The sequence below is a fragment of the Pyxicephalus adspersus genome, chromosome 3 (genome assembly GCF_032062135.1).
Source record: "Pyxicephalus adspersus chromosome 3, UCB_Pads_2.0, whole genome shotgun sequence".
Classification (NCBI taxonomy): Eukaryota; Metazoa; Chordata; class Amphibia; order Anura; family Pyxicephalidae; genus Pyxicephalus; species Pyxicephalus adspersus.
In genome coordinates, this window is record NC_092860.1 from 155,973,808 (window position 1) to 155,998,164 (window position 24,357).

A 24,357-nucleotide genomic window follows, 5' to 3' on the forward strand; every position below is an offset into this window, starting at 1 on the left:
ATTTTTTAACCATGTCAGAAATGTAAGTGGTACAATAACTGTGGAGGGATTTGAAGTACTTGAAAAAGATCAGTCTTCCTCAAAACTCATTCCGTGGAATGTGGCCAGTTTGAACAGTATCCAAAGCATCAGAGGGTGTTAGTGCACCTCAAAATCAGTCCTCAGATGTAGTGTTTCTGCAAGAAATTGAAGAAGGACGAGGCCTTCAGTGTGATTCACACTGTTTATAAAACCAAAACAAGAGGAGTGGGGCTTTTGTTTAATGAAATTTACCATACAAAATTGTTTCCACTGATTCTGCCAGTAGATATCCTTTTGTAATAGTGGAGATTGTGGGCATCACCTATACTTTACATTACTACTGTTACAAGGCCTGACATTGCTGCAGCGGTGGGATTTCTATGCAGAAAAATATCTAAGCCAAGGCAGATGGACTGCAGTGCTGTAAGGAGGGTCATACGTTATCTAAAAGGTATAATACATTTCAAATTAAAGTTGCCCTCAACTGGCAAATGTGACCTAATCGGGTATGTTGATGATGATTGGGCTGGAGATACCAATGACCGAAAGTCTACTAGTGGTCACTTGTTTCTACTCGCTGGTGGACCTATTAGCTGGATGAGTGGAAAACAGTCAACAGTATCGCTTTCTTCGACTGAAGCAGAATTTGTGGCAGCAGCACAGGCAAGCAAGGAGATACTTTGGCTAAGAGAAATGTTAGCGGACCTGGATCAGAAGCAGACAGATCCAACACAGATCTTCGAAGACAACCAAGGTTGCATTGCAGTGGCGCAGACTGAACAAGTCAACTCAAGAACTAAACACATTGATGTGAGGTACAGGAATAGAGACAACTTGATCTACAGTACTGCCCAACAGAGAATATGGTTGCAGACGTATTTACTAACCCTTCCGGCAACCAGACACTTTTCACCGGTAAGAAGATCGCTTTGACAGTTTAAGCCCCTCGCTGTTGAGAAGAGTTGTTGGAAGATACTTTAACTTGTATGAGCCTATGACGGGCACAAGATGGCACGGCATAGAATTATCGTTACAGTGTTCTGTTGTTATGCTGGTGTCTCCTATTGTTTTTCTTCTCTACCTTCTTATTCCACCATTTTGTTTTATTGTATTATCCTTTGGTGTACCACAAGTAAGAGTATGCTCACAAACTGCTGTGTGGAAGTTTCCTGAATGTGACCAGTAAAGAACCACATCATCTAACAGGATCAGGGCATCGGTAAAACGAATGTTGGTGAAGTAGTCATGTCTGGACATAGGCTTCTAACATATTTTACCTGGAAGACCGGAAGACTAACGTATTCGGATGATAAAATTGCTGCAGTTGAGAACCATTTTGTTGTTTGTTGGTTGCTTTTTCATCTTACAGAATCTTCCATGTAAATCATCTAAGCTTCTTTCAGCCCATGTATGTGTATATTGTCATGTTCTTATCACCCCTACGTGTTTTACCTTTTAGAAGTTGTTTTCTTCACTTTATCAATAAAATGAATCAAGTAAAAATGGAATAACAAAGTACATTGTTGGAAACAGTCCTTGTGGGTTTTGTTCATTTTATTCCGTCCTTTTTTCCAAAGCTCTGTAATATTTTTATTTAATTTCATCAGTAAAAAATAAGAATGATATCCTTTATAAACCTGACACTGTCACAACATTCACCTGAACCTGAAATCAGTGTCAGGATTCTGTACATCTCTCAGCAATGAGATTCTATGACAAAGAGAATAATGGAGCTGACTCTACCAGAGATCCTTCCATGTTATTTCCAATCATCTATAAGAGTCTTCTGGTTGTTGGCTTTGTGTGTGACCCCCGGCTCATCTGACACACAGAACTCCGCTCAGCAATGTGATATCACAATGAGGAATTATACATTTGAGTATAAGTATTCTCATGAAGGAGACATCATTATAGGAGGATTATTCACTGCTCATTCTGCAATGACACGGTGGCGATGGAAGGGAAACTCATTATTCAATATCATGTGTGCGGGGTAAGTCGGCTGTGAAATGCAAATTTCATGACTTTACCAGAAATTGTCATTAATTACTAATGTTCACCTATGCATTTTTATGGTTTCAGCATCACATTCCCATCTTATCATGACTCTGTCCTAAGAAATACATTTAGGGTACAACTGCTGACTTCTCCAATAATTATCTTAATTGGGGATACTTCATGCTGATGCTTTCGTATGAATTCTTGCTGAGGCTCAGAGACCCAGGAAAAGTTCAGTGTAATAATTCTGACACCTTTCCGGCCATCATTTATAGAAAACATTTTTCAGGTCTGTGATTCCAAAGTATTATAACCAGACAAATCCAAGCAGCTAGCTTTTGCAGCTTTTTCCATGACATTGTCACTTTATATGGAGCCCATGGGGTGCGACGGTGTGGGAGTTCTGCCGTTCTTTGTACCTGTTGGTACACCCAGTGATATGATCAGTGAGCTCTGACATTAGGGGGAATGCTGCACAAATCATTGCTTCCATACAGAGAGCAGATCTCTCATTTGTAGCAGGAGATGGCAATGTCTACCTATCTGCCCTAAATAAGGACTGTTACATCTGTCATTTTACAATTTACAAATCTAGTTAGGCAAGAGTTCAAATTTTTATGACAAGTTATGGATATTGTGGATGCATTTTTTCAGGCTTTTGAGACCTGTGTCTTTAAACCTATGGAGGAGCAGTGTTCATTGTTAGTTCATTGTCACCCTAGGAAGGGAAGTAAGTTAGGACTACAGATGTATTATTGCATATAGAAAACAAAATAAGCTTGCAAGTTGAAGAAAGACTATTTTGTGCCTTGAAAATATTATTTTTATAATTATAGTAAATAAAAAAACTGATACTGTATAAACAGCCTTATAGTGGAATTGCAGAAAGAGTGCCAAGGACTAATATTACAAATAAAAAAGCCTATGGGTTGCCATCCACTCTCATAACTCACCTCACTATCTCCGCTTGCAAGGCTAAGGACAGAGGTTGGGGTGTAATGTAGGAGATAATTACCAGACCAGGGTTCACATACACCTTAAGTTTATTTGAGATAAATTGCTTACTTAGGTAATTGACCTTATATGTAAACATTAGTACATCTGCTGAGCTGGAACAGTGTCGGACTGGGGATCTGGGCCAACCAGTAATAACGAGAAGGAATGCCCATCAGAGCACATAGCTTTCCTGGCTTTCCTGGCACAGTGGAATTATCAGAATTATCTCAGTTCATCCCTATGTGAATGGTTGACCTTTTTCTTAAACCTGCACCAAACATCATAGCTGTTCCTCTCCTGAATAATATCTGAACTCTGATGTGTCTGAGATGACCTATCACCTCCATGCATATTGCTCATTATCTTCTTGGTGACAGCCATAAAGTAAAAGAAATTAGGAAAACTAAAAAATAAATAAAAAAAAAAAAACTTAAGACAGTATGAGAGGCATGTGCGAAATATAAAACTGATAATAGGTAAGGGACAGTACAGGGACAGATATTCTGAATACAGGGGAGTAAAACTGCCTTCATTTATGCAACTCAATATATGGAGAATAGAAAGTAAGCCATTTAAAGACTTATCAGCAGCATGTGAACTATATAGAAAATTCATGTTATTTCTGTATTATGTTCCAATTGAGAACACTTTTAAAAAAAATAGTACACAAAAAAGTAAAAGACCTTGTGGCCTAAAGTGCAAAAGGAATCCGGAATTGTGCTGAAAACAAATCCCATTTTTCCACAGTGTAGACAAAAAAGGATATACACATCTCCTGACATTTATATTTGCTATTAATGAGATAAATCACAATCCGGATATTCTGCCCAATGTGACTCTGGGATATCATTTGTATGATTCTTGTGGACATATGAACAAAGCTACAAAAGATGTTCTACAAATCTTGTCTGGACATACAAAGGAAGCTCCAAATTATTCCTGTATGGAGCGGGATAACGTGGCTGGTTTCATCGGAGACCTCCAATCAGATACCACTCTCCAAATGGCTCAGCTGTTGAATCTGTATGGGTACACCCAGGTAGGAGACCCCAATTACACTCCTAACTCTAAGTCGGAATTTTATAATGTGAATGAAAATTGTCCATTTTGACTTCCAATCCCTCATCCATGCTGCCTGCTGCAGCGGCATCTCTTCCTGTGGCTGGGATCCCCAGGGACGCCGCGGGCTCGCTGGACAGGTAAGTTCCTTACAGCTGTAGCTGCGAAGCAAACAATGTACCTAAAAATAACAGTCACAGCTTGGGTAAAGAATGTCTTAAAATGTGTTGTTTATTTTATTAATTTTGTGAAATATTATAATAATATTAAATAAAAATACCTGCGTAGGGTCAATCTTAATAATAAAATCAGATCCTTTCACAAGATTGGGAAACTTGAAGAGAACTTTTCTGTACAGTAAAAGGAAGCAGCAATTATGTAAACCCCCCCAACCATTAAATGTCCATTGTATCTTGGCCAAAGAAAAAAGTGGCAAAAAATGTGTAAACCCCCCCTTATTTTGGCAAAAACAAGACCACCATCTGCTGCAATTAGTGCAAGGATCATCGTTGGAAAAACATGCACCACAAGGTGACCCCAAAGATGTGACCTCTGCTGGTGGGGAGTCATCTCTGCTGGTGGTTGAAATCTGAAAGCCTCCTAATAAAGTGTTGAATGAGTACATGTGACAAGGTCCATTGTTGCGGGGGCAGAATTAATTGTACATCATATATTGCTAGCATGGGGACTGGTGTGTGAGTTAAATGTTCCCAGGTTACTAAGAGGAAAGTTCTAATTTCCCATAACTCTTATCTAATGTATAAAAAAAAATTATCTGGTCCTTAGCAAGTTTAACCTCAGGTTGGAAAAGGCACACATTGTACCATTACATTTTTTTAAACATTTTTTATTTATTTAGGTTTTTAGACAAGTATAAGAAAAAATGAAAAACACAGTACACACAAATGATAATACTGGCAAATACTCACTTAATCGGAGAGTAAAACAATTAGGAAACGACAAATAAAAACAACATAAGGAGAAGAGGAAGGGAGGAAAGCATTGTTAGATAGGGAGTGGGGGGGGGGGGGGGGGGGGGGTGGCTTTTCATTACATAGATAGAATCTCCCTTCCAGCAAGGAATAGGAAAAAGAGGAAAACAAAACCAAAAACTTTCTTTCTTATTAGGTCTAATAGTTTATTCTTTCAAGATTGCTCCTAAAGTCGGACGAATCCTGAAATTGTATCCAATAATACCATGTATTGCGAAACATCTCTTCTGTACTGTGATGAAGTAAGAGCTTCCATTAGCATGATCTCATTGATTCTATGAAACTATAATCCAATAGAAGGTGGGTCCAATTGTCTCCACAATAGAAGTATACATGATTTTGCTGCATTTATCATATGCTTATGTACTGATTTGCAGTACACTTGCTGAGGTCTCACTGTGTTGGAGAAGAAAAAAAGCCGGTTGGTCTGGGATGGATATGTCAGTAAAGTTTTGCCTAATCTCCCTAACCCTAATACAAATGGGTGTGTTCTTGGCCATGACCAAAAGATGTGTAGGAAAATGCCCCTCTCTGTGTCACACCTTCGGCATTTTTCTAAAACTCCCAGGTTTGATGCACTTGAGTCGGTACCCTATAGCAGCGTGTCATGATTTTGTATCCTAATTCCTAATATTTGTTGTAAATGGATAATTGATGAGGGAGTGCAATAATTTGTCACTGTTGGGAGTTAGAGAGTGTTTTACCTAATTTTTCTTCCCAGGATCTCATATACGTAGGTGTAATGCCATTCCCTCTTGGGTACATAATCTTTGAAGGAGGTCAAGGGATAGGAAAAGCTGTATGGAGGAGGCAGCGTTCTTAGAAAATGTGGTGGTTGTCTGGTTCTCCACTGTGACAAAGCGACTGGAGAGTCAGTGATGGTAATTCTTGTAGGCTAGTCCATCAATTTGTGAATGAGAGGCTGATGTGCCCTAAGTAAGTCTCGATTTGAGTGGTTACGAAGACCTGGAAAAGAGGTGGCCTATAATTGTGATTAAGGGTGTTTTGTGGGGAGAGAGGGTGGGGTTTTGAAGATGTATGGAGGAAAGGCACATGGATGGTCCTATTATGGGATGTTGTTTCTGCGGTGTCATGTGAGTCACCTATGGTAAAGCGGTCAATGGATGATTACAACAGGTATGTTCAAGGTAAACCCACTGCTAACAGGATGTGTGGCTGTATCAATCTATTATTCTCATGAGGTGGGCCTCCAGATAATATAAGGAGAGATCTGGTACACCCAAACCACCGTAAGAGAAGAAGTAATTTACGGCTCCCCCCCCCCCCCTTTTAGGATTAAACATCATCAAGTGAGCCGCTTTAAAAAAAAGAATTTGAATAAGAAAAGCCTGGAACAGGTTTAGCAACCTAGGCAGTACATTAATTTGGCCAAACAATGTAACATACTCTTGGCTCCTACTCTAGATGTCTGTTAGAATTTGTAATAGCAGAAGGCGTAAGTTTAGTCCAAAGACTTGAGTGCGGTTTCTTGGTATGTATGTTTCCAGGTACTTGAGGGCCGTCTCATTCCAGCTGGAGGAGTAAGAATGGGTAAGCTGTCTCAGAAGGCTTTGCGTGGGACTGAGGTTTAAGGCCTCAGATTGAAAATAATAAATTTGAGTATTAGGAGTTGCAGCATGTTGGGCGACATGGTTTCTAAAGTCAGCAGTTGCCTTTTTTGTGTGCTCTAGTCGGACTCCCAGATCTCTTTTCAGTTCGGTAAGCAGAGAGAACATTGTACCTGTGATCCTTTTCATAGGATCTTCAAAGTACCGCTCCGTGGGAATAGCTGCACTTGCTGTCTCCAGATCCTGGTATTCTGTTCCTTATGATATCATGGATGGGCAATGGTGGCCCCTGAGTTTTGGAGAGGTAGAGAGGTTACCTGAGAGTGCATTCCACTCCCACGTGGAGTCTGTGGGCTCTGTTGTGAGCCTGAGTGGGCATAAGCAACATTGTCCTGCTGCACACCTCATTGCTTCAAAGGTTGCACATTAGGCTGTAATCCCAGTCCTGGGAAATCCCCTTGATCTGCATGTTGCTTCAGGTGGGAGGATTTCCTGCTCTCCTCCTCTCCCAGTATCTTCGAACTGGCAGTGGCATGGCAAGTGCCATGTTGGCTGCAGGCTTCTGTGTTAAAGCTGATAGCGTGGCTGAATGAGTAAAGAAAACATGTATCTCCTGGGTTTGGCTGCTGCCAAGAAGGAACGGTCCTTGGGTCTTCTCTTACCCATGTTAAAGCTGAAAGAGCGAACAAAAAACATTGTTTGGAGGTGAATTAGGTGAGCTCGGAGCTCCAAATTATTCCTGTATGGAGCGGGATAACGTGGCTGGTTTCATCGGAGACCTCAGATCAGATACCACTCTCCAAATGGCTCAGCTGTTGAATCTGTATGGGTACACCCAGGTAAGAGACCCCAATTACACTCCTAACTCTAAGTCGGAATTTTATAATGTGAATGAAAATTGTCCATTTTGACTTCCAATCCCTCATCCATGCTGCCTGCTGCAGCGGCATCTCTTCCTGTGGCTGGGATCCCCAGGGACGCCGCGGGCTCGCTGGACAGGTAAGTTCCTTACAGCTGTAGCTGCGAAGCAAACAATGTACCTAAAAATAACAGTCACAGCTTGGGTAAAGAATGTCTTAAAATGTGTTGTTTATTTTATTAATTTTGTGAAATATTATAATAATATTAAATAAAAATACCTGCGTAGGGTCAATCTTAATAATAAAATCAGATCCTTTCACAAGATTGGGAAACTTGAAGAGAACTTTTCTGTACAGTAAAAGGAAGCAGCAATTATGTAAACCCCCCCAACCATTAAATGTCCATTGTATCTTGGCCAAAGAAAAAAGTGGCAAAAAATGTGTAAACCCCCCCTTATTTTGGCAAAAACAAGACCACCATCTGCTGCAATTAGTGCAAGGATCATCGTTGGAAAAACATGCACCACAAGGTGACCCCAAAGATGTGACCTCTGCTGGTGGGGAGTCATCGCTGCTGGTGGTTGAAATCTGAAAGCCTCCTAATAAAGTGTTGAATGAGTACATGTGACAAGGTCCATTGTTGCGGGGGCAGAATTAATTGTACATCATATATTGCTAGCATGGGGACTGGTGTGTGAGTTAAATGTTCCCAGGTTACTAAGAGGAAAGTTCTAATTTCCCATAACTCTTATCTAATGTATAAAAAAAAATTATCTGGTCCTTAGCAAGTTTAACCTCAGGTTGGAAAAGGCACACATTGTACCATTACATTTTTTTAAACATTTTTTATTTATTTAGGTTTTTAGACAAGTATAAGAAAAAATGAAAAACACAGTACACACAAATGATAATACTGGCAAATACTCACTTAATCGGAGAGTAAAACAATTAGGAAACGACAAATAAAAACAACATAAGGAGAAGAGGAAGGGAGGAAAGCATTGTTAGATAGGGAGTGGGGGGGGGGGGGGGGGGGGGGTGGCTTTTCATTACATAGATAGAATCTCCCTTCCAGCAAGGAATAGGAAAAAGAGGAAAACAAAACCAAAAACTTTCTTTCTTATTAGGTCTAATAGTTTATTCTTTCAAGATTGCTCCTAAAGTCGGACGAATCCTGAAATTGTATCCAATAATACCATGTATTGCGAAACATCTCTTCTGTACTGTGATGAAGTAAGAGCTTCCATTAGCATGATCTCATTGATTCTATGAAACTATAATCCAATAGAAGGTGGGTCCAATTGTCTCCACAATAGAAGTATACATGATTTTGCTGCATTTATCATATGCTTATGTACTGATTTGCAGTATACTTGCTGAGGTCTATCACGGTGTTTGGAGAAGAAAAAAAGCCGGTTGGTCTGGGATGGATATGTCAGTAAAGTTTTGCCTAATCTCCCTAACCCTAATACAAATGGGTGTGTTCTTGGCCATGACCAAAAGATGTGTAGGAAAATGCCCCTCTCTGTGTCACACCTTCGGCATTTTTCTAAAACTCCCAGGTTTGATGCACTTGAGTCGGTACCCTATAGCAGCGTGTCATGATTTTGTATCCTAATTCCTAATATTTGTTGTAAATGGATAATTGATGAGGGAGTGCAATAATTTGTCACTGTTGGGAGTTAGAGAGTGTTTTACCTAATTTTTCTTCCCAGGATCTCATATACGTAGGTGTAATGCCATTCCCTCTTGGGTACATAATCTTTGAAGGAGGTCAAGGGATAGGAAAAGCTGTATGGAGGAGGCAACGTTCTTAGAAAATGTGGTGGTTGTCTGGTTCTCCACTGTGACAAAGCGACTGGAGAGTCAGTGATGGTAATTCTTGTAGGCTAGTCCATCAATTTGTGAATGAGAGGCTGATGTGCCCTAAGTAAGTCTCGATTTGAGTGGTTACGAAGACCTGGAAAAGAGGTGGCCTATAATTGTGATTAAGGGTGTTTTGTGGGGAGAGAGGGTGGGGTTTTGAAGATGTATGGAGGAAAGGCACATGGATGGTCCTATTATGGGATGTTGTTTCTGCGGTGTCATGTGAGTCACCTATGGTAAAGCGGTCAATGGATGATTACAACAGGTATGTTCAAGGTAAACCCACTGCTAACAGGATGTGTGGCTGTATCAATCTATTATTCTCATGAGGTGGGCCTCCAGATAATATAAGGAGAGATCTGGTACACCCAAACCACCGTAAGAGAAGAAGTAATTTACGGCTCCCCCCCCCCCCCTTTTAGGATTAAACATCATCAAGTGAGCCGCTTTAAAAAAAAGAATTTGAATAAGAAAAGCCTGGAACAGGTTTAGCAACCTAGGCAGTACATTAATTTGGCCAAACAATGTAACATACTCTTGGCTCCTACTCTAGATGTCTGTTAGAATTTGTAATAGCAGAAGGCGTAAGTTTAGTCCAAAGACTTGAGTGCGGTTTCTTGGTATGTATGTTTCCAGGTACTTGAGGGCCGTCTCATTCCAGCTGGAGGAGTAAGAATGGGTAAGCTGTCTCAGAAGGCTTTGCGTGGGACTGAGGTTTAAGGCCTCAGATTGAAAATAATAAATTTGAGTATTAGGAGTTGCAGCATGTTGGGCGACATGGTTTCTAAAGTCAGCAGTTGCCTTTTTTGTGTGCTCTAGTCGGACTCCCAGATCTCTTTTCAGTTCGGTAAGCAGAGAGAACATTGTACCTGTGATCCTTTTCATAGGATCTTCAAATTACCGCTCAGTGGGAATAGCTGCACTTGCTGTCTCCAGATCCTGGTATTCTGTTCCTTATGATATCATGGATGGGCAATGGTGGCCCCTGAGTTTCGGAGAGGTAGAGAGGTTACCTGAGAGTGCATTCCACTCCCACGTGGAGTCTGTGGGCTCTGTTGTGAGCCTGAGTGGGCATAAGCAACATTGTCCTGCTGCACACCTCATTGCTTCAAAGGTTGCACATTAGGCTGTAATCCCAGTCCTGGGAAATCCCCTTGATCTGCATGTTGCTTCAGGTGGGAGGATTTCCTGCTCTCCTCCTCTCCCAGTATCTTCGAACTGGCAGTGGCATGGCAAGTGCCATGTTGGCTGCAGGCTTCTGTGTTAAAGCTGATAGCGTGGCTGAATGAGTAAAGAAAACATGTATCTCCTGGGTTCGGCTGCTGCCAAGAAGGAACGGTCCTTGGGTCTTCTCTTACCCATGTTAAAGCTGAAAGAGCGAACAAAAAACATTGTTTGGAGGTGAATTAGGTGAGCTCGGGTGGGAATGAATAAAAGAAGAGAGGAGCAAAGATGGTTTTTTTGGCAATAATGCCTGTAATCAGCATATAATTCAAAATAGTTACATACACATAGGCCAACAAGTGAATGTTCTGCAATACAAGCAGAGTAGTTATTGTGAACCCGGGTGGGAGACAAGCACAATCGTGTCTCACCCAGTCCGCATCCAAGCCACTCTCTCCTACCTTGCTATTTTTTTAATAACAAAACTTAAGTTAAAATGGACAAGCCATGTATGAAACAACTAAGTGCACTGCGTGATTCAACGGCTTGTCGAACCACCCTTAGCAGCAACAACTTAAAGTAAGCAGTTTCTGTAGGACTTTATCAGTCTCTCACATTATTGTGGAAAAAGTTTGGCCCACTCTTCTTTACAATATTGCTTCAGGTCTTGTGAGCATTTTGTGTGTACAATTTTCTTAAAGTACTGCCACAGCATTTCAATAAGGTTGAGGTCTGGACTTTGACTGGGGCATTGCAACTTTGCAACAATTTTAAATCTTTTTTTCCAGACATTCTGTTATATATTTACTGTTGTGCTAGGGACAACTGTTTTATGACCTAATTTCATACAAGCTTTAGCCATCCAATAGATGGCTTCACATTTGAGCCCCATAATACTTTGGTCATGGTCCAAAGGAGGTCATGGTCGACTCAATTACTGCGTCCAGGTTCTGTGGCTGCTAAAGAAGCCCAAATCATCATCCCTTCATGATCCTGCTTGGCAGTTGGTATGATGTGTTTGTGCTGGTATGTTGTGTTTGGTGTTAACCAAACATAGAGCTGTGGCTAACAACTCAACATCGGTCTTGTCTGTTCAAAGAACGTTATTCCAGTAATCTTGTCATTGGTTTGAATGCAATCTTGCAGACTTAGGCTGTGACAAGTTCTTTGGAGTATATTTATTTGGAGTAAATTTGTTGGACATCGTCTCCTGGGAAGATTGGCAACTTGTTTCATTGTCTTGAATGTTTCTCACTATAGAATCACTGGCCTTCTAACCCTTGCCAGATTGATGTACAGCAAAAATTGCATCTCGAAGATCATTACTGATGTCTTTTCTCCTTGGCATTAGGCTAACACACAACTGAATGCTCCAAAGCAGCAAACTGCTAAAACTTTTGCATTATTAGAGGTGCCCACACTTGCTGGTGATCAATACAATAACTGATAGGTAGCTACTTACCCTCCTATCCTATGAAAGTGGTAAGGGTCTACTTATTTTTTTCACATTCTGCTTCTGCATTTTGACATCTCTTTGTTAAATAAATAATAGCACGTTTTATATATAGGAGTTGTTGTTCATCTGAGCATCTTGGATTAAGCTATTCTGAAGATCTGCTAAGGACCAGATGACTTTTATTATGTCCTGATATTCAGAATATATTACAGTGTACTTTTTTTTTCTCTAATACAAGTAGCAATGAAAGTTGGAATGTACCCTGACATCAGCGTTTTTTAGCAGTGGAAAGAGTTATTCAGTGCTGTGAAGAGGCGTCCGTATAGGAGGAAAGTGTTAGCAGACTTCTGTTCCCTTTCTTTGTAGATCAGTTATGGAGCTGGGGATAGTATACTAAGTGACAGAAGAATGTATCCCAATGTTTTCCGGACAGTTCCAGATGATGAAATACAATATTTGGCCATTGCAAAGTTTCTGGAAAGACTAGAATGGAACTGGGTTGGGATCATCTCATCCGATGATAAATATGGAGAACATGAGATCCGGCAACTCAGCAGACATTTATCTAAGCATGGAATTTGTATTGAATTCACCATTTTGGTGTCTGTAAAGAATTATTATAATATTCCTCCAAAGCTGCAGACCTCAACCACCGAAGTTCTAATTATCTGTGGCACTCCTGGCAGAATTTATTATCATTTTCTGTTCAGATCTGTTCCTTATCACTTGAATAAAACATTTATTCTTCTGGATTCTTTGTCACAGGATGAAGAACATTTTATTTTCAGTAATTGCAGTTTGGTGTTCACATATCCTAATCTACTTGTTCCGGGAATAGAGGAATATTTCCAGGGTATTTGGTTTTACAGTGACACAAATGACCCATTATTGCAGGATATAATTATAACTTACCTTGCATGCTTTTCTAGAAATCCAATGAAGAACCGTCTCATATCGTACTCACTACGATATCCTATAAAAACATGTAATCTGACCAAACTCAAATTCAACGCTCATATTTGTCATGATAAGACGCTTTACAGAGTGTTTACTGCAGTCAATATTCTGGGCCGGGCATTGCACGATACATACAATTATCTAAAGATTAATGGGCTACAATTTGAAATACACAGACTAAAGTATAAGGTGAGTGCACTGAAATATATCAATACACAGTAAACTCATTTTATATATTTCTGTCCAGATTTGGAAAACTAGAAGATAACTAAAGAAAGATGGTGTAAGGAACTACAGATTGCATTGTCTTTTACAATAGTTCATTATTTTGAGAAATGCACAGTGCACAATTTTTAAGCACAGTGGTTTGAATTCCCTTGCATTGCTCATTTCAATGCATAATAAGACTAATGCTTGAGTCAATGTAACCCACCTTCTGCTAAGTATGAGACGGACATATAGCCTGCCTCCCATGAAGCAGTGTATAGGAGTGTTCTCCTCTTTTTAAATATAATGGATGTATCTTCACTTTTATTTCTTCCCCTAGCCTCCTGCCATATCTTGCCACCCCCCAGCAATTGGTGGTGGGAGCTCCTACTTCTTTTGGGACAAAGGGCTCATTGTATTGGATAGTGTAGGCTTTTCTCCCTCCCACTCTTCATGACTCTTAAGATTGCTTCCTTTAATGCCCAGGGAATAAACTCCCCAAAGAAACAATCCCCGACATTTCTCTCATGCCTCGGTTACAAGAATTTTAAATGTACCTTCCCTCAATTTTACTTGAACATTAGCCCACTGAAGTGCAGTGGGGTGTTCATTGGCTTTAAAAAGTCTCCTAATTTTTAGTCACTTGGTGGTCAATAATCCCAAGGGCCATTATTTACGTAAAATTATTTACTTCTCTCATAAGGCAGAACGTTTATTATTCCAATAACAGCCTTTCAGTTCCTCCAGACAGAATGCATACCTCCTCTGATTCCCTATTCCCGTCACATAGATTCCAGGATTTGATTACTTGGTTCCCTCTGGACGACATTGACTTCCCTCTGCATCCTGATAAATTCCTATAATGCTACACGGCGTGCCTCCCCCAAAGCGGTGGGTCAATGATACAAGGAAGCAGTAACCATACCACAAAGTCATAGTCAGTCTGAGCATAGACCTGTGAACCTTCTTTCAAGGCAGTTGGGAGTGACGGGGTGACACAAGGTAGCTGGGCCCAGGGGAGAAATAAACTCTAAATTTGGCCCACTCAGTAGTAGAAGAGGGTCAGCAGGGTCAAACGCAGAGGACGGTCTCGGAAAAAAGGAGAAAAAAAGTTGTGTAGTGTTCTAAGGAGATAATTGGTCACTGTTCCAGTTAGGTGTGTTGTAAGCCACAAAAAAAGTATACTAAGTGACAGAAGAATGTATCCCAATGTTTTCCGGACAGTTCCAGATGATGAAATACAATATTTGGCCATTGCAAAGTTTCTGGAAAGACTAGAATGGAACTGGGTTGGGATCATCTCATCCGATGATAAATACGGAGAACATGAGATCAGACAACTCAGCAAACATTTATCTAAGCATGGAATTTGTATTGAATTCACCATTTTGGTGTCTGTAAAGAATTATTATAATATTCCTCCAAAGCTGCAGACCTCAACCACCGAAGTTCTAATTATCTGTGGCACTCCTGGCAGAATTTATTATCATTTTCTGTTCAGATCTGTTCCTTATCACTTGAATAAAACATTTATTCTTCTGGATTCTTTGTCACAGGATGAAGAACATTTTATTTTCAGTAATTGCAGTTTGGTGTTCACATATCCTAATCTACTTGTTCCGGGAATAGAGGAATATTTCCAGGGTATTTGGTTTTACAGTGACACAAATGACCCATTATTGCAGGATATAATTATAACTTACCTTGCATGCTTTTCTAGAAATCCAATGAAGAACCGTCTCATATCGTACTCACTACGATATCCTATAAAAACATGTAATCTGACCAAACTCAAATTCAACGCTCATATTTGTCATGATAAGACGCTTTACAGAGTGTTTACTGCAGTCAATATTCTGGGCCGGGCATTGCACGATACATACAATTATCTAAAGATTAATGGGCTACAATTTGAAATACACAGACTAAAGTATAAGGTGAGTGCACTGAAATATATCAATACACAGTAAACTCATTTTATATATTTCTGTCCAGATTTGGAAAACTAGAAGATAACTAAAGAAAGATGGTGTAAGGAACTACAGATTGCATTGTCTTTTACAATAGTTCATTATTTTGAGAAATGCACAGTGCACAATTTTTAAGCACAGTGGTTTGAATTCCCTTGCATTGCTCATTTCAATGCATAATAAGACTAATGCTTGAGTCAATGTAACCCACCTTCTGCTAAGTATGAGACGGACATATAGCCTGCCTCCCATGAAGCAGTGTATAGGAGTGTTCTCCTCTTTTTAAATATAATGGATGTATCTTCACTTTTATTTCTTCCCCTAGCCTCCTGCCATATCTTGCCACCCCCCAGCAATTGGTGGTGGGAGCTCCTACTTCTTTTGGGACAAAGGGCTCATTGTATTGGATAGTGTAGGCTTTTCTCCCTCCCACTCTTCATGACTCTTAAGATTGCTTCCTTTAATGCCCAGGGAATAAACTCCCCAAAGAAACAATCCCCGACATTTCTCTCATGCCTCGGTTACAAGAATTTTAAATGTACCTTCCCTCAATTTTACTTGAACATTAGCCCACTGAAGTGCAGTGGGGTGTTCATTGGCTTTAAAAAGTCTCCTAATTTTTAGTCACTTGGTGGTCAATAATCCCAAGGGCCATTATTTACGTAAAATTATTTACTTCTCTCATAAGGCAGAACGTTTATTATTCCAATAACAGCCTTTCAGTTCCTCCAGACAGAATGCATACCTCCTCTGATTCCCTATTCCCGTCACATAGATTCCAGGATTTGATTACTTGGTTCCCTCTGGACGACATTGACTTCCCTCTGCATCCTGATAAATTCCTATAATGCTACACGGCGTGCCTCCCCCAAAGCGGTGGGTCAATGATACAAGGAAGCAGTAACCATACCACAAAGTCATAGTCAGTCTGAGCATAGACCTGTGAACCTTCTTTCAAGGCAGTTGGGAGTGACGGGGTGACACAAGGTAGCTGGGCCCAGGGGAGAAATAAACTCTAAATTTGGCCCACTCAGTAGTAGAAGAGGGTCAGCAGGGTCAAACGCAGAGGACGGTCTCGGAAAAAAGGAGAAAAAAAGTTGTGTAGTGTTCTAAGGAGATAATTGGTCACTGTTCCAGTTAGGTGTGTTGTAAGCCACAAAAAAAGCAGGCTGCTGAAATTATTTTTTGCACACTAAGCCAGATGGTTCTGATTGGATGATGGCCGGAGATTAGAGGAGACTCGGGGAGCATTTCTTTAGTATCAGTCAGCCAAGTGCAAGTTTAAATGTGGCCAGTTTAGGGGTCAGGGTGGAAATTCAGCCAGAGGAAAACCTAGGAGGTTCTTATGTAGGTAAATAGTTGTGACATTACATGCTTTCTTCTCACAGTTTACATTTAAAACATATTTAGCAGCACTTCCATTCTATTAAATATGTTTAGAAGGTGACACATACCTATAACTTGTTATATTAATGAATTTGGCAAACTAGAAACCCAATAAATAGGAAGAGGTGCTAAATACAAATAATTATTGCATTATTAATTATTGAAAAACAGTGTTTTCTTATTTTGCTTTAACATACTACCAGTACATTTTTACATGTCTATTGCAAATAATAACACTTTTTTTCTTTTTCCAGTTTCTTTAAATTTATTTACTGTATTTTAGGTCTGCTGAATCCAGAAATGCCATCATTTTCATTGAATTGGCTCTAGTTCTTGTGATAGAGGAATCGGAATAGACGCTTTTACCAAGAACAAATGTTAACACAGCAAATTATTAGACAGGTCAACAAAAATTAGTTTTGATAATCATCAGAAACCACAGCAGACTTTTCTAAATCAGGTTTAGTCTACTGAACAGTGTCAGTCAGGTCCCATTGTTTCTTCAGAAATGCTGAGAGATGATTTTCTTGTGTACTCTTTGTCTGGATTGTCGCGGTACATCATCCAGCAGTAGTCAGCCATCATACTTTCATTCCAGAAACCTTGGTAGCGGTGCTCCATTAACTGAATGTCCTGTGAAAACTTCTCCTTGTTCGTCACTCACCATACCAAGATTTTCTGGGAAGAATTCTAGATGTCAGTGCAAGAAATGTATTTTTAATAACATGCGAGAACCCAGTTTCTGGTATGAATCAAACAGATTGTGAACTCCTTCCTTGTATGCAGGAGACTTCCCAGGAAATTTTCACACAGCCACTTGAATGCATCCCAAGTTTCTAGCTCAGCTGCTGAGAGAGATTGTTTGAAAACATCATCCTACAAAACAGACTTGATCTACGGCCCTATAAATAACCCTTCCTTCATTCTTGCAGTGCTTATGTTTGGAAATATCTCAACAAGGTACTGAAAACCCAGGGAGTTTGATTTACCCATGGCCTTTACAAGGTTCTCCATCAAGCCTAACTTTATACGGAGAGGTGGCAGAAATATTGTATGTGGATCAACCAGAGGCAGAAACTTGGCACTGCTTGTTCCGGGTTTATAAGTATCTCTTGGTAGCCAATCACGCTTGACATAATGGTCTCCCGTAGATCAGCTGTCCCACAGACATAGGAAACAGCAATATTTTGTGAATCCTCCTTGCATTCCCATCAGTAAGCCAATAACCTTTAGATCCCCACAGATGTTCCACTGGTGTGTTTTATACTGGATTGCTTCAAGTAACTTCCTGTTGTCATAGGACTCCTTTAGGTTGACGGAATGGGAAATCAGTGAACTTGGTTTGGAATTACAATTATTCATTAAGACTGCTTTCAAGCAATGGAATCAATGAAGATATGGAACATGCTCTTATGAAAAACTGTCAAAGAGAGCATTTATATCATGCCAGTAGCACAGTGAGCCATCACTACTGAAGAACGTTGTCAAGTTATGTTTCATTTTCTGTAGTGAGTTACAGTTACACCCTTTGCAAGCAATGTTTCTGTTTAAGCCTTGAAGCAAGAAGTTCTGCTTTGTCTTTGGAGAGATTTAGATCACGAACAAGCTCATCCAGCTCTGGTTGTGTAAAGGTCTCTGGTTCTGAATCGTCATCGGCCAAGTAGTCAGGATCATATGATTCGGGGTTGTACCTGGCTGCAACTCCAGCGCATTCCTCATCACCTTCTACAGAAGCAAGTCCTTCATGTGGCGGTACCGGAACTGGCAATGAATCATCATGGGGAACAGGCCTAACTGCAGAATCGTGGCTGGGATATACAATTTTGTGTTTAGTTTTACCTCAGAATCCACTTTCGTTGACACGATAAAAATAGCAGTCAATTAGATGGTCTCGCTGTTCTCTCCACATCATCGGGATGGCAAATGGCATTGCTGATTTACATTGCTGATTTGGTCTTACAAAAGCTTTGCTATCATGAAGCTATGAGGAGAGATTAGCTGAACTGAATCTATTCTCCCTTGAGAAGAGACGTATAAGGGGGGATATGATCACCCTGTATAAATATATAAACGGTCCATGTAGAGAACTCTCTTCCCCATTATTCACTTTGGGATCATTAGGTGAGGTTGCAGAGTTTAGAAAATAACAGATCTAGAGTGTGTCCAGCTATGTGTGTGGGGCCATTGATGTGCTGTGTGAGTCCAAATGAAGAGGTAATGGAGAGCAGTTTGGCTGAGGAGGGAAGGTTGGGCTCATCCAGTGCAAAATTAAAATCACAATATAATATAATAATAATAATAATAATAATAATAATATGCAAACATTTCCAGAAAACCTTGGTGATATCAGTGAGGGATAAGGGGAGAGGATCCATTAAGATATAAAGGTTATGGAAGAAAGGTATCAGATGGGATAGACACATGATGGCAGACTACTGCTGGAGCCGTCCTGATCATCAGCATAAAAGGAAATTATACAGAAAAAGTTTTCCAATTACTTCTTTGTGATTATTTCTGTAAATATACTGAATATAGAATATATTGACATTAAATATTTCAAAAAATTTATTTGTATACGTAGGCATATCTAGTTTAATTTTGCCTAATTTTCACGTTTCTTTAGTTTTCTATGAGGGTGTTATTGAGATCATTATTTCAAAAACTAGAGCCAATATATGAAAACCAATACAATATTTGGAATCTGTGCATCAAACATAAGCTAAAATGACTTGAATATGTTTGGCAAAAGAATGTTTGTTGACCAGTGCAATCTTTGTATCTTTTAAGGTAGCTCGATTTATTAAAACAACATACTACAAGGATTCAAACAACATAGAAATACATTTTAAAGAAAGAGGAGACCTGCCCAGCCAGCTGGTCATTGTACATTGGATGACAAAGGTTGAAGAGATGAATAACACATATAAGAAACCTGTGGGTGATTTTAATGCGTCTCTTCCAGAAAATCAGCAACTCACTCTCAGCTCAGATCTTATCACATGGAAACGTGACCAGGTGAGCTACAGTGATAAATTCTAACTCAGGGCTGATAAGAAAAATGTAATAGGATTCCAAAATTACTATGAGAATACCAAGCGGGGCACAGGCTGATGTCCATGGCATGGATTGGCACAGGCTGATACTTTTCAATACTTGGCTTGACATTGTCTGATGGTGATGGCAAAGATATGGCCGGATACAGGTTGATATTGCTGACAAAACTATTTGTTTTTTGTTCGCATGTATTTGGCATGTTCTTGATTTAGAAGGCTTAGAGTACCTATAATAATATGTTGGTTGTATATATAAGTACGGAAGCTTAGTGTGCTTGTTACTTTTGTACTTTGGAGCAAGCAAATCTTAGTTTCCAACCCCTCTGTGCTCCATGTAGATCAATATAAAATATTTGTGTCTTTATTCATTCTTTACCTGTCTTTAGTGGCTTCTAAAAAGTGTGCATAATGCTGGTAATTTTATCTCATCATAGGTCCCCAAAGGTCGATGTTCCGAATGTCTTCCAGGATTCAGAAAAGTTGTAAGGGAAAGCTATCACATATGTTGTTATGATTGCATTCAGTGCTCAGAGGGAGAAATATCAAACCAGTCTGGTATGTTTTATATCTTTTTTTTATACCTACACCCAGAAGATCAGAATTAAAGTAAAAGTTTATGTGTGTCCAAACCCAACATCAAAAATGTTGTATATTGCAGCTTAGCAATCCTTTCGACGCATTTATTTTGCTCCTACTTTCTGCTCATTTAAAAGAGCACTCAAAACCCATTTTTTTCAATCTTGCCTATTAATTTTTTTCTGTCTTTTGAAACTGTCACTACTTCCCTATTTAATGTACAGCGCTGCGTAATATGTTGGTGCTTTATAAATCCTGTATATTATTATTATTATTATTAATAATATTAATAATAATAAAAATAATAATTCATTTTCCATTTTACCATCACTCCTCCAAATAACACACTTCTTGTTCCCATTCGTTATACCTGTGGAAGTTGCATTGGTTGCAACCTGGGCTGGACTTTAAAAAAGTTTTCATTTGTTTATATTCATTACATAGCTGATGGAAAAGTAACGTCCACATGTCATGATATTGTTGTTGAAAAATTTGTAATTCAATTAATTAAAAGGACTGATATTCACACTGGGGTAGAAATACCTACCTTCTGATAGATGTTTTACAGTCAGGGAATAAAGCATCAGTTCATAGTGTGCAGTGAAATCAGAGGAACCGAATATGAATAATTGTGTACTAAGGTGCAGTGTCTATTGGCTAGTGAATATAATAATCCATTCAAACACAGTAACCCGTCACTGGTAGCATCACCATTGCTGTAAACCAGTTTTTATCTGATGAAAAAACAAGCATGTTTGTTTAAAGGAATCCACTATTCAGAACCCTAAACTTCAGCAAGGCCCTACACTGTATAAAATATAATGCAGAATTTTTTGTGTCTTCATTCTACAGACAGCGAAAATTGCCAGACGTGTCCTGAAAATGAATGGCCAAATGACGAAAAAAATATTTGTGTTTCCAGGAATATTGAGTTTTTGTCATATGATGATGTTGTTGTTTTCGTTTTTTCAGTCTCTTCAGTCCTATTTGCTGCCACATGTGTCTTTATCCTTGGAATCTTTTTCTGGTTTCGGAGCACTCCCATGGTCAAAGCCAATAACCGGAACCTCAGCTTCATTCTGCTCTGCTCTCTCACTCTGAGTTTCCTTTCTATGTTCCTGTTCCTTGGCCGTCCTGTGGATATCACTTGTATGCTGCAACAAATCTCCTTTGGAATTGTCTTCACTATCTCCGTGTCTTCTATCCTAGCCAAAACCATCATGGTCTCCATTGCTTTCAAAGCCACCAGACCTGGAAGCTCATGTAGGAAATGGGTGGGAGTCAAACTTCCCAATACAGTCATGTTGTTCTGCTCATCCATTCAGGTTATAAATGGGATTCTTTGGTTGTCCATCTCTCCACCATTTCAGGAGTATGACATGCACTCCTATCCCAGGAAGATCATCGTACAATGTAATGAAGGCTCAACATTGGCCTTTTATATCACATTGGGTTATATGGGGGTTCTGGCAGCTGTGAGTTTTGTTCTGGCTTTCATGGTGAGGACATTACCGGACAGTTTTAATGAGGCCAAGTACATAACCTTCAGCATGCTGGTGTTCTGCAGTGTGTGGATTGCCATGATCCCGGCCTATCTGAGCACCAAAGGGAAATACATGGTGGCTGTGGAAGTATTCGCCATATTGGCCTCCAGTGCTGGGGTTTTATTCTGTATATTTTTTCCCAAACTTTATATTTTGCTTTTAAAACCTGAGCTAAACACACGAAAAAACATGTTGGAGAGAAGAATACTATAAAAGGCATATGGACCCAGCATAGCCTACATACTGTATGTTCTATTAGACTATAGTTAGGAAATTTTTGTGTATCTAAAGAATGGCAATAGGTCCTATTTGTATCACATTCCAATTGGACTATTGAACCGACATCAAGTGTAATACAGGGACTTTATGAATACATAAAATCAGAATAAACAATTTTTAAAACAACATTTTAAAATAACATAAAAACATTTATGACCACAATCATAACTGTATACAAATTCCATAGGTGTCACATGTGTAACTCATTTCTCACAAATGATTCATCAGTAGAAACACCGTCCAATGTTTCTGAAATCACTAATCACTTTGTGTACACAATATGGTCACTATGCCATTTTTAGTACTTTATTTTGTGATGATTAGCAATAAAAAGCTTCTAAGACTCATCCACCCATCAATCTATCTTCTACAATACTCACTATGATACCTCCTCAAATTATCTTAGGGTTATCTAAAGGGTATGGCTAATAAAGGGGGCTTCCAGATACCAATAAACTACCCCTGTAGACGTGTATTCTCATTGTTAAGAGACCATAGGGGTCTCATATAAGCATGAGGAAGGTACATAACTTCTGCCTCATTTTTATGGCTGGCACTTTGCCCAGAGAGGCGCTATTTTAAATAAAACTGCGCACATTGTTTAAGTCAATTTTTCAAAATACAATAGACTTTTTCAGTCAAATGTCTGAATAAATAAGTTTCATTGAAAAAGAATATTATTTTTTACTTGGGACAGAAACATAGGCAGTGTTTTCTAAGTAGACTTCCATGGAACCCTAGGGATCCTGTGGAAGATTCCAGGGATTCCTTGAGCCATGAACAGTTGGCAATTCTCAGGTCAGTTAAGTGACACCAATGATTCTTTTGGGCATGCAAATTGGGGACACAGGGACTTAGCCAGGATCATTAGTGTGGGCCCCTTTAATTTATACCTGCCAGCTCACAAAATTATAACTATCATACTTTGCTACCCTATAAATTTCCATTCTTTTAACCCAAATTTCTCTTGAAGAGGGAGGTGTAGGAAACTGAAAATGTAGGGGCAAGCAGGAGACACTTGTGACCAACCCCTTCTAAAAATGTTATCATTACAAGATGAACAAAAGTATACCTATCAAAACATGCTACCCTGTCACATATAACTGTTTGATTATTTTCTTTGAACTCCAATTTCTCTGGTAGGTATAAAAAATCAAATAAAATGTTGGTGTCAATATTACAAGATATAAAAACACTACCTAAGAAAAGTACATCACCATACACTGTCACACTTACCTTTTTCTCACTAAAGCACAGGCTTCCCTCTCCTACACATGCTTGGAGCTCGCTCTTTCCACACCAGATGCTGTTCCATCCCTTCACAGTACATGGACTTCCAGGATGTGTTTTCCAAACTTAAGGCTGAACAACTTCCTCCACATCGGTCCTTGGACTGTGCCATTGACCTTGTACCGAATTCTACACCTCCCAGAGGTCGGGTATACCCCTCATTTTCCCTAAGACAAGGGCCATGTGCTAGTAAGAAAAATCTCTAAAAATGATTTATACCCAAGTCTTCTTTCCCTGGTGGCACTGGGTTCTTTTTTTGTTCAAAAGAAAAAATGGCTCTCTCTGCCCCTGTATTGACTATCGTGGTTTGAATGCTATCACAATTAAGAACCGCTCCCAGCTGCCACTCATCTCTGAGCTTTTTAACCGGCTCTGAGGGGCCCAGGTCTTCACCAAAATAGACCTCCGAGGTGCCTACAACCTAATCCCAATTAAGGAGGGGGACGAATGGAAGACAGCATTTAACACCAGAGATGGGCATTATTACCTAGTGATGCCCTTCAGTCTCTGTAGTGCCCCAGCTGGCTTCCAAAACTTTGCAAATGATTTTGTGACCTGTTGTACATTTGCGTTGTCGTTTATCTGGATGAATTTTGAACTTCTCCCCTGACTTGTCCACCCACAGACAGAATGTCCGTTTGGTTTTACAACGGCTTAGAGTCTCTCCATGGATCCCGAGAAGGTGACGGCTATTTCCAACTGGCCACTACCCTGCAGTTTCAAGGCTGCTCAACGCTTCCTGGGGTTCACCAACTATTACTGCCAATTCCTCAAAAATTACTCTACGCTGGTAGCTCCCATCACTGCACTGACCCGGAAGGATGCTGACCCCAAGAATTGGCCTTCTGAGACTGTTGATGCCTTTCATGTCTTAAAGCGAGCCTTTCTTTCGGGCCCAGCCCTGGTTAGGCTGGATGTCTCCTTCTCTGTTGAAGTTGATGCCTCATGTGTTGGAGTGGGGGCTGTTCTCTAACAGACTCCCACCGAGGCTCGACGGCCATGTGTGTTTTTTTCAAAGAAATTCTCCCCAGCGGAGAGCTCCTTGCCATCAAGCTAGCCCTGGAGGAATGTTGCTTATCTTTTAGAGGAATTTCCTCACAAGGTCACTATGTTCA

General features: G+C 39.8%; 1 protein-coding gene across 1 annotated transcript; it reads left to right on the forward strand.

Moving 5' to 3' along the window:
- Window positions 1-618: 618 nt before the first annotated feature.
- Window positions 619-21,886, forward strand: LOC140327587 (vomeronasal type-2 receptor 26-like). Its single transcript, XM_072406975.1, has 5 exons — window positions 619-836; window positions 3,763-4,054; window positions 19,288-19,515; window positions 19,988-20,108; window positions 20,982-21,886. Exons 1-5 carry the CDS (start codon window positions 619-621, stop codon window positions 21,884-21,886), a joined length of 1,764 nt encoding a protein of 587 aa, XP_072263076.1.
- The last annotated feature ends 2,471 nt before the right edge of the window (window positions 21,887-24,357 follow it).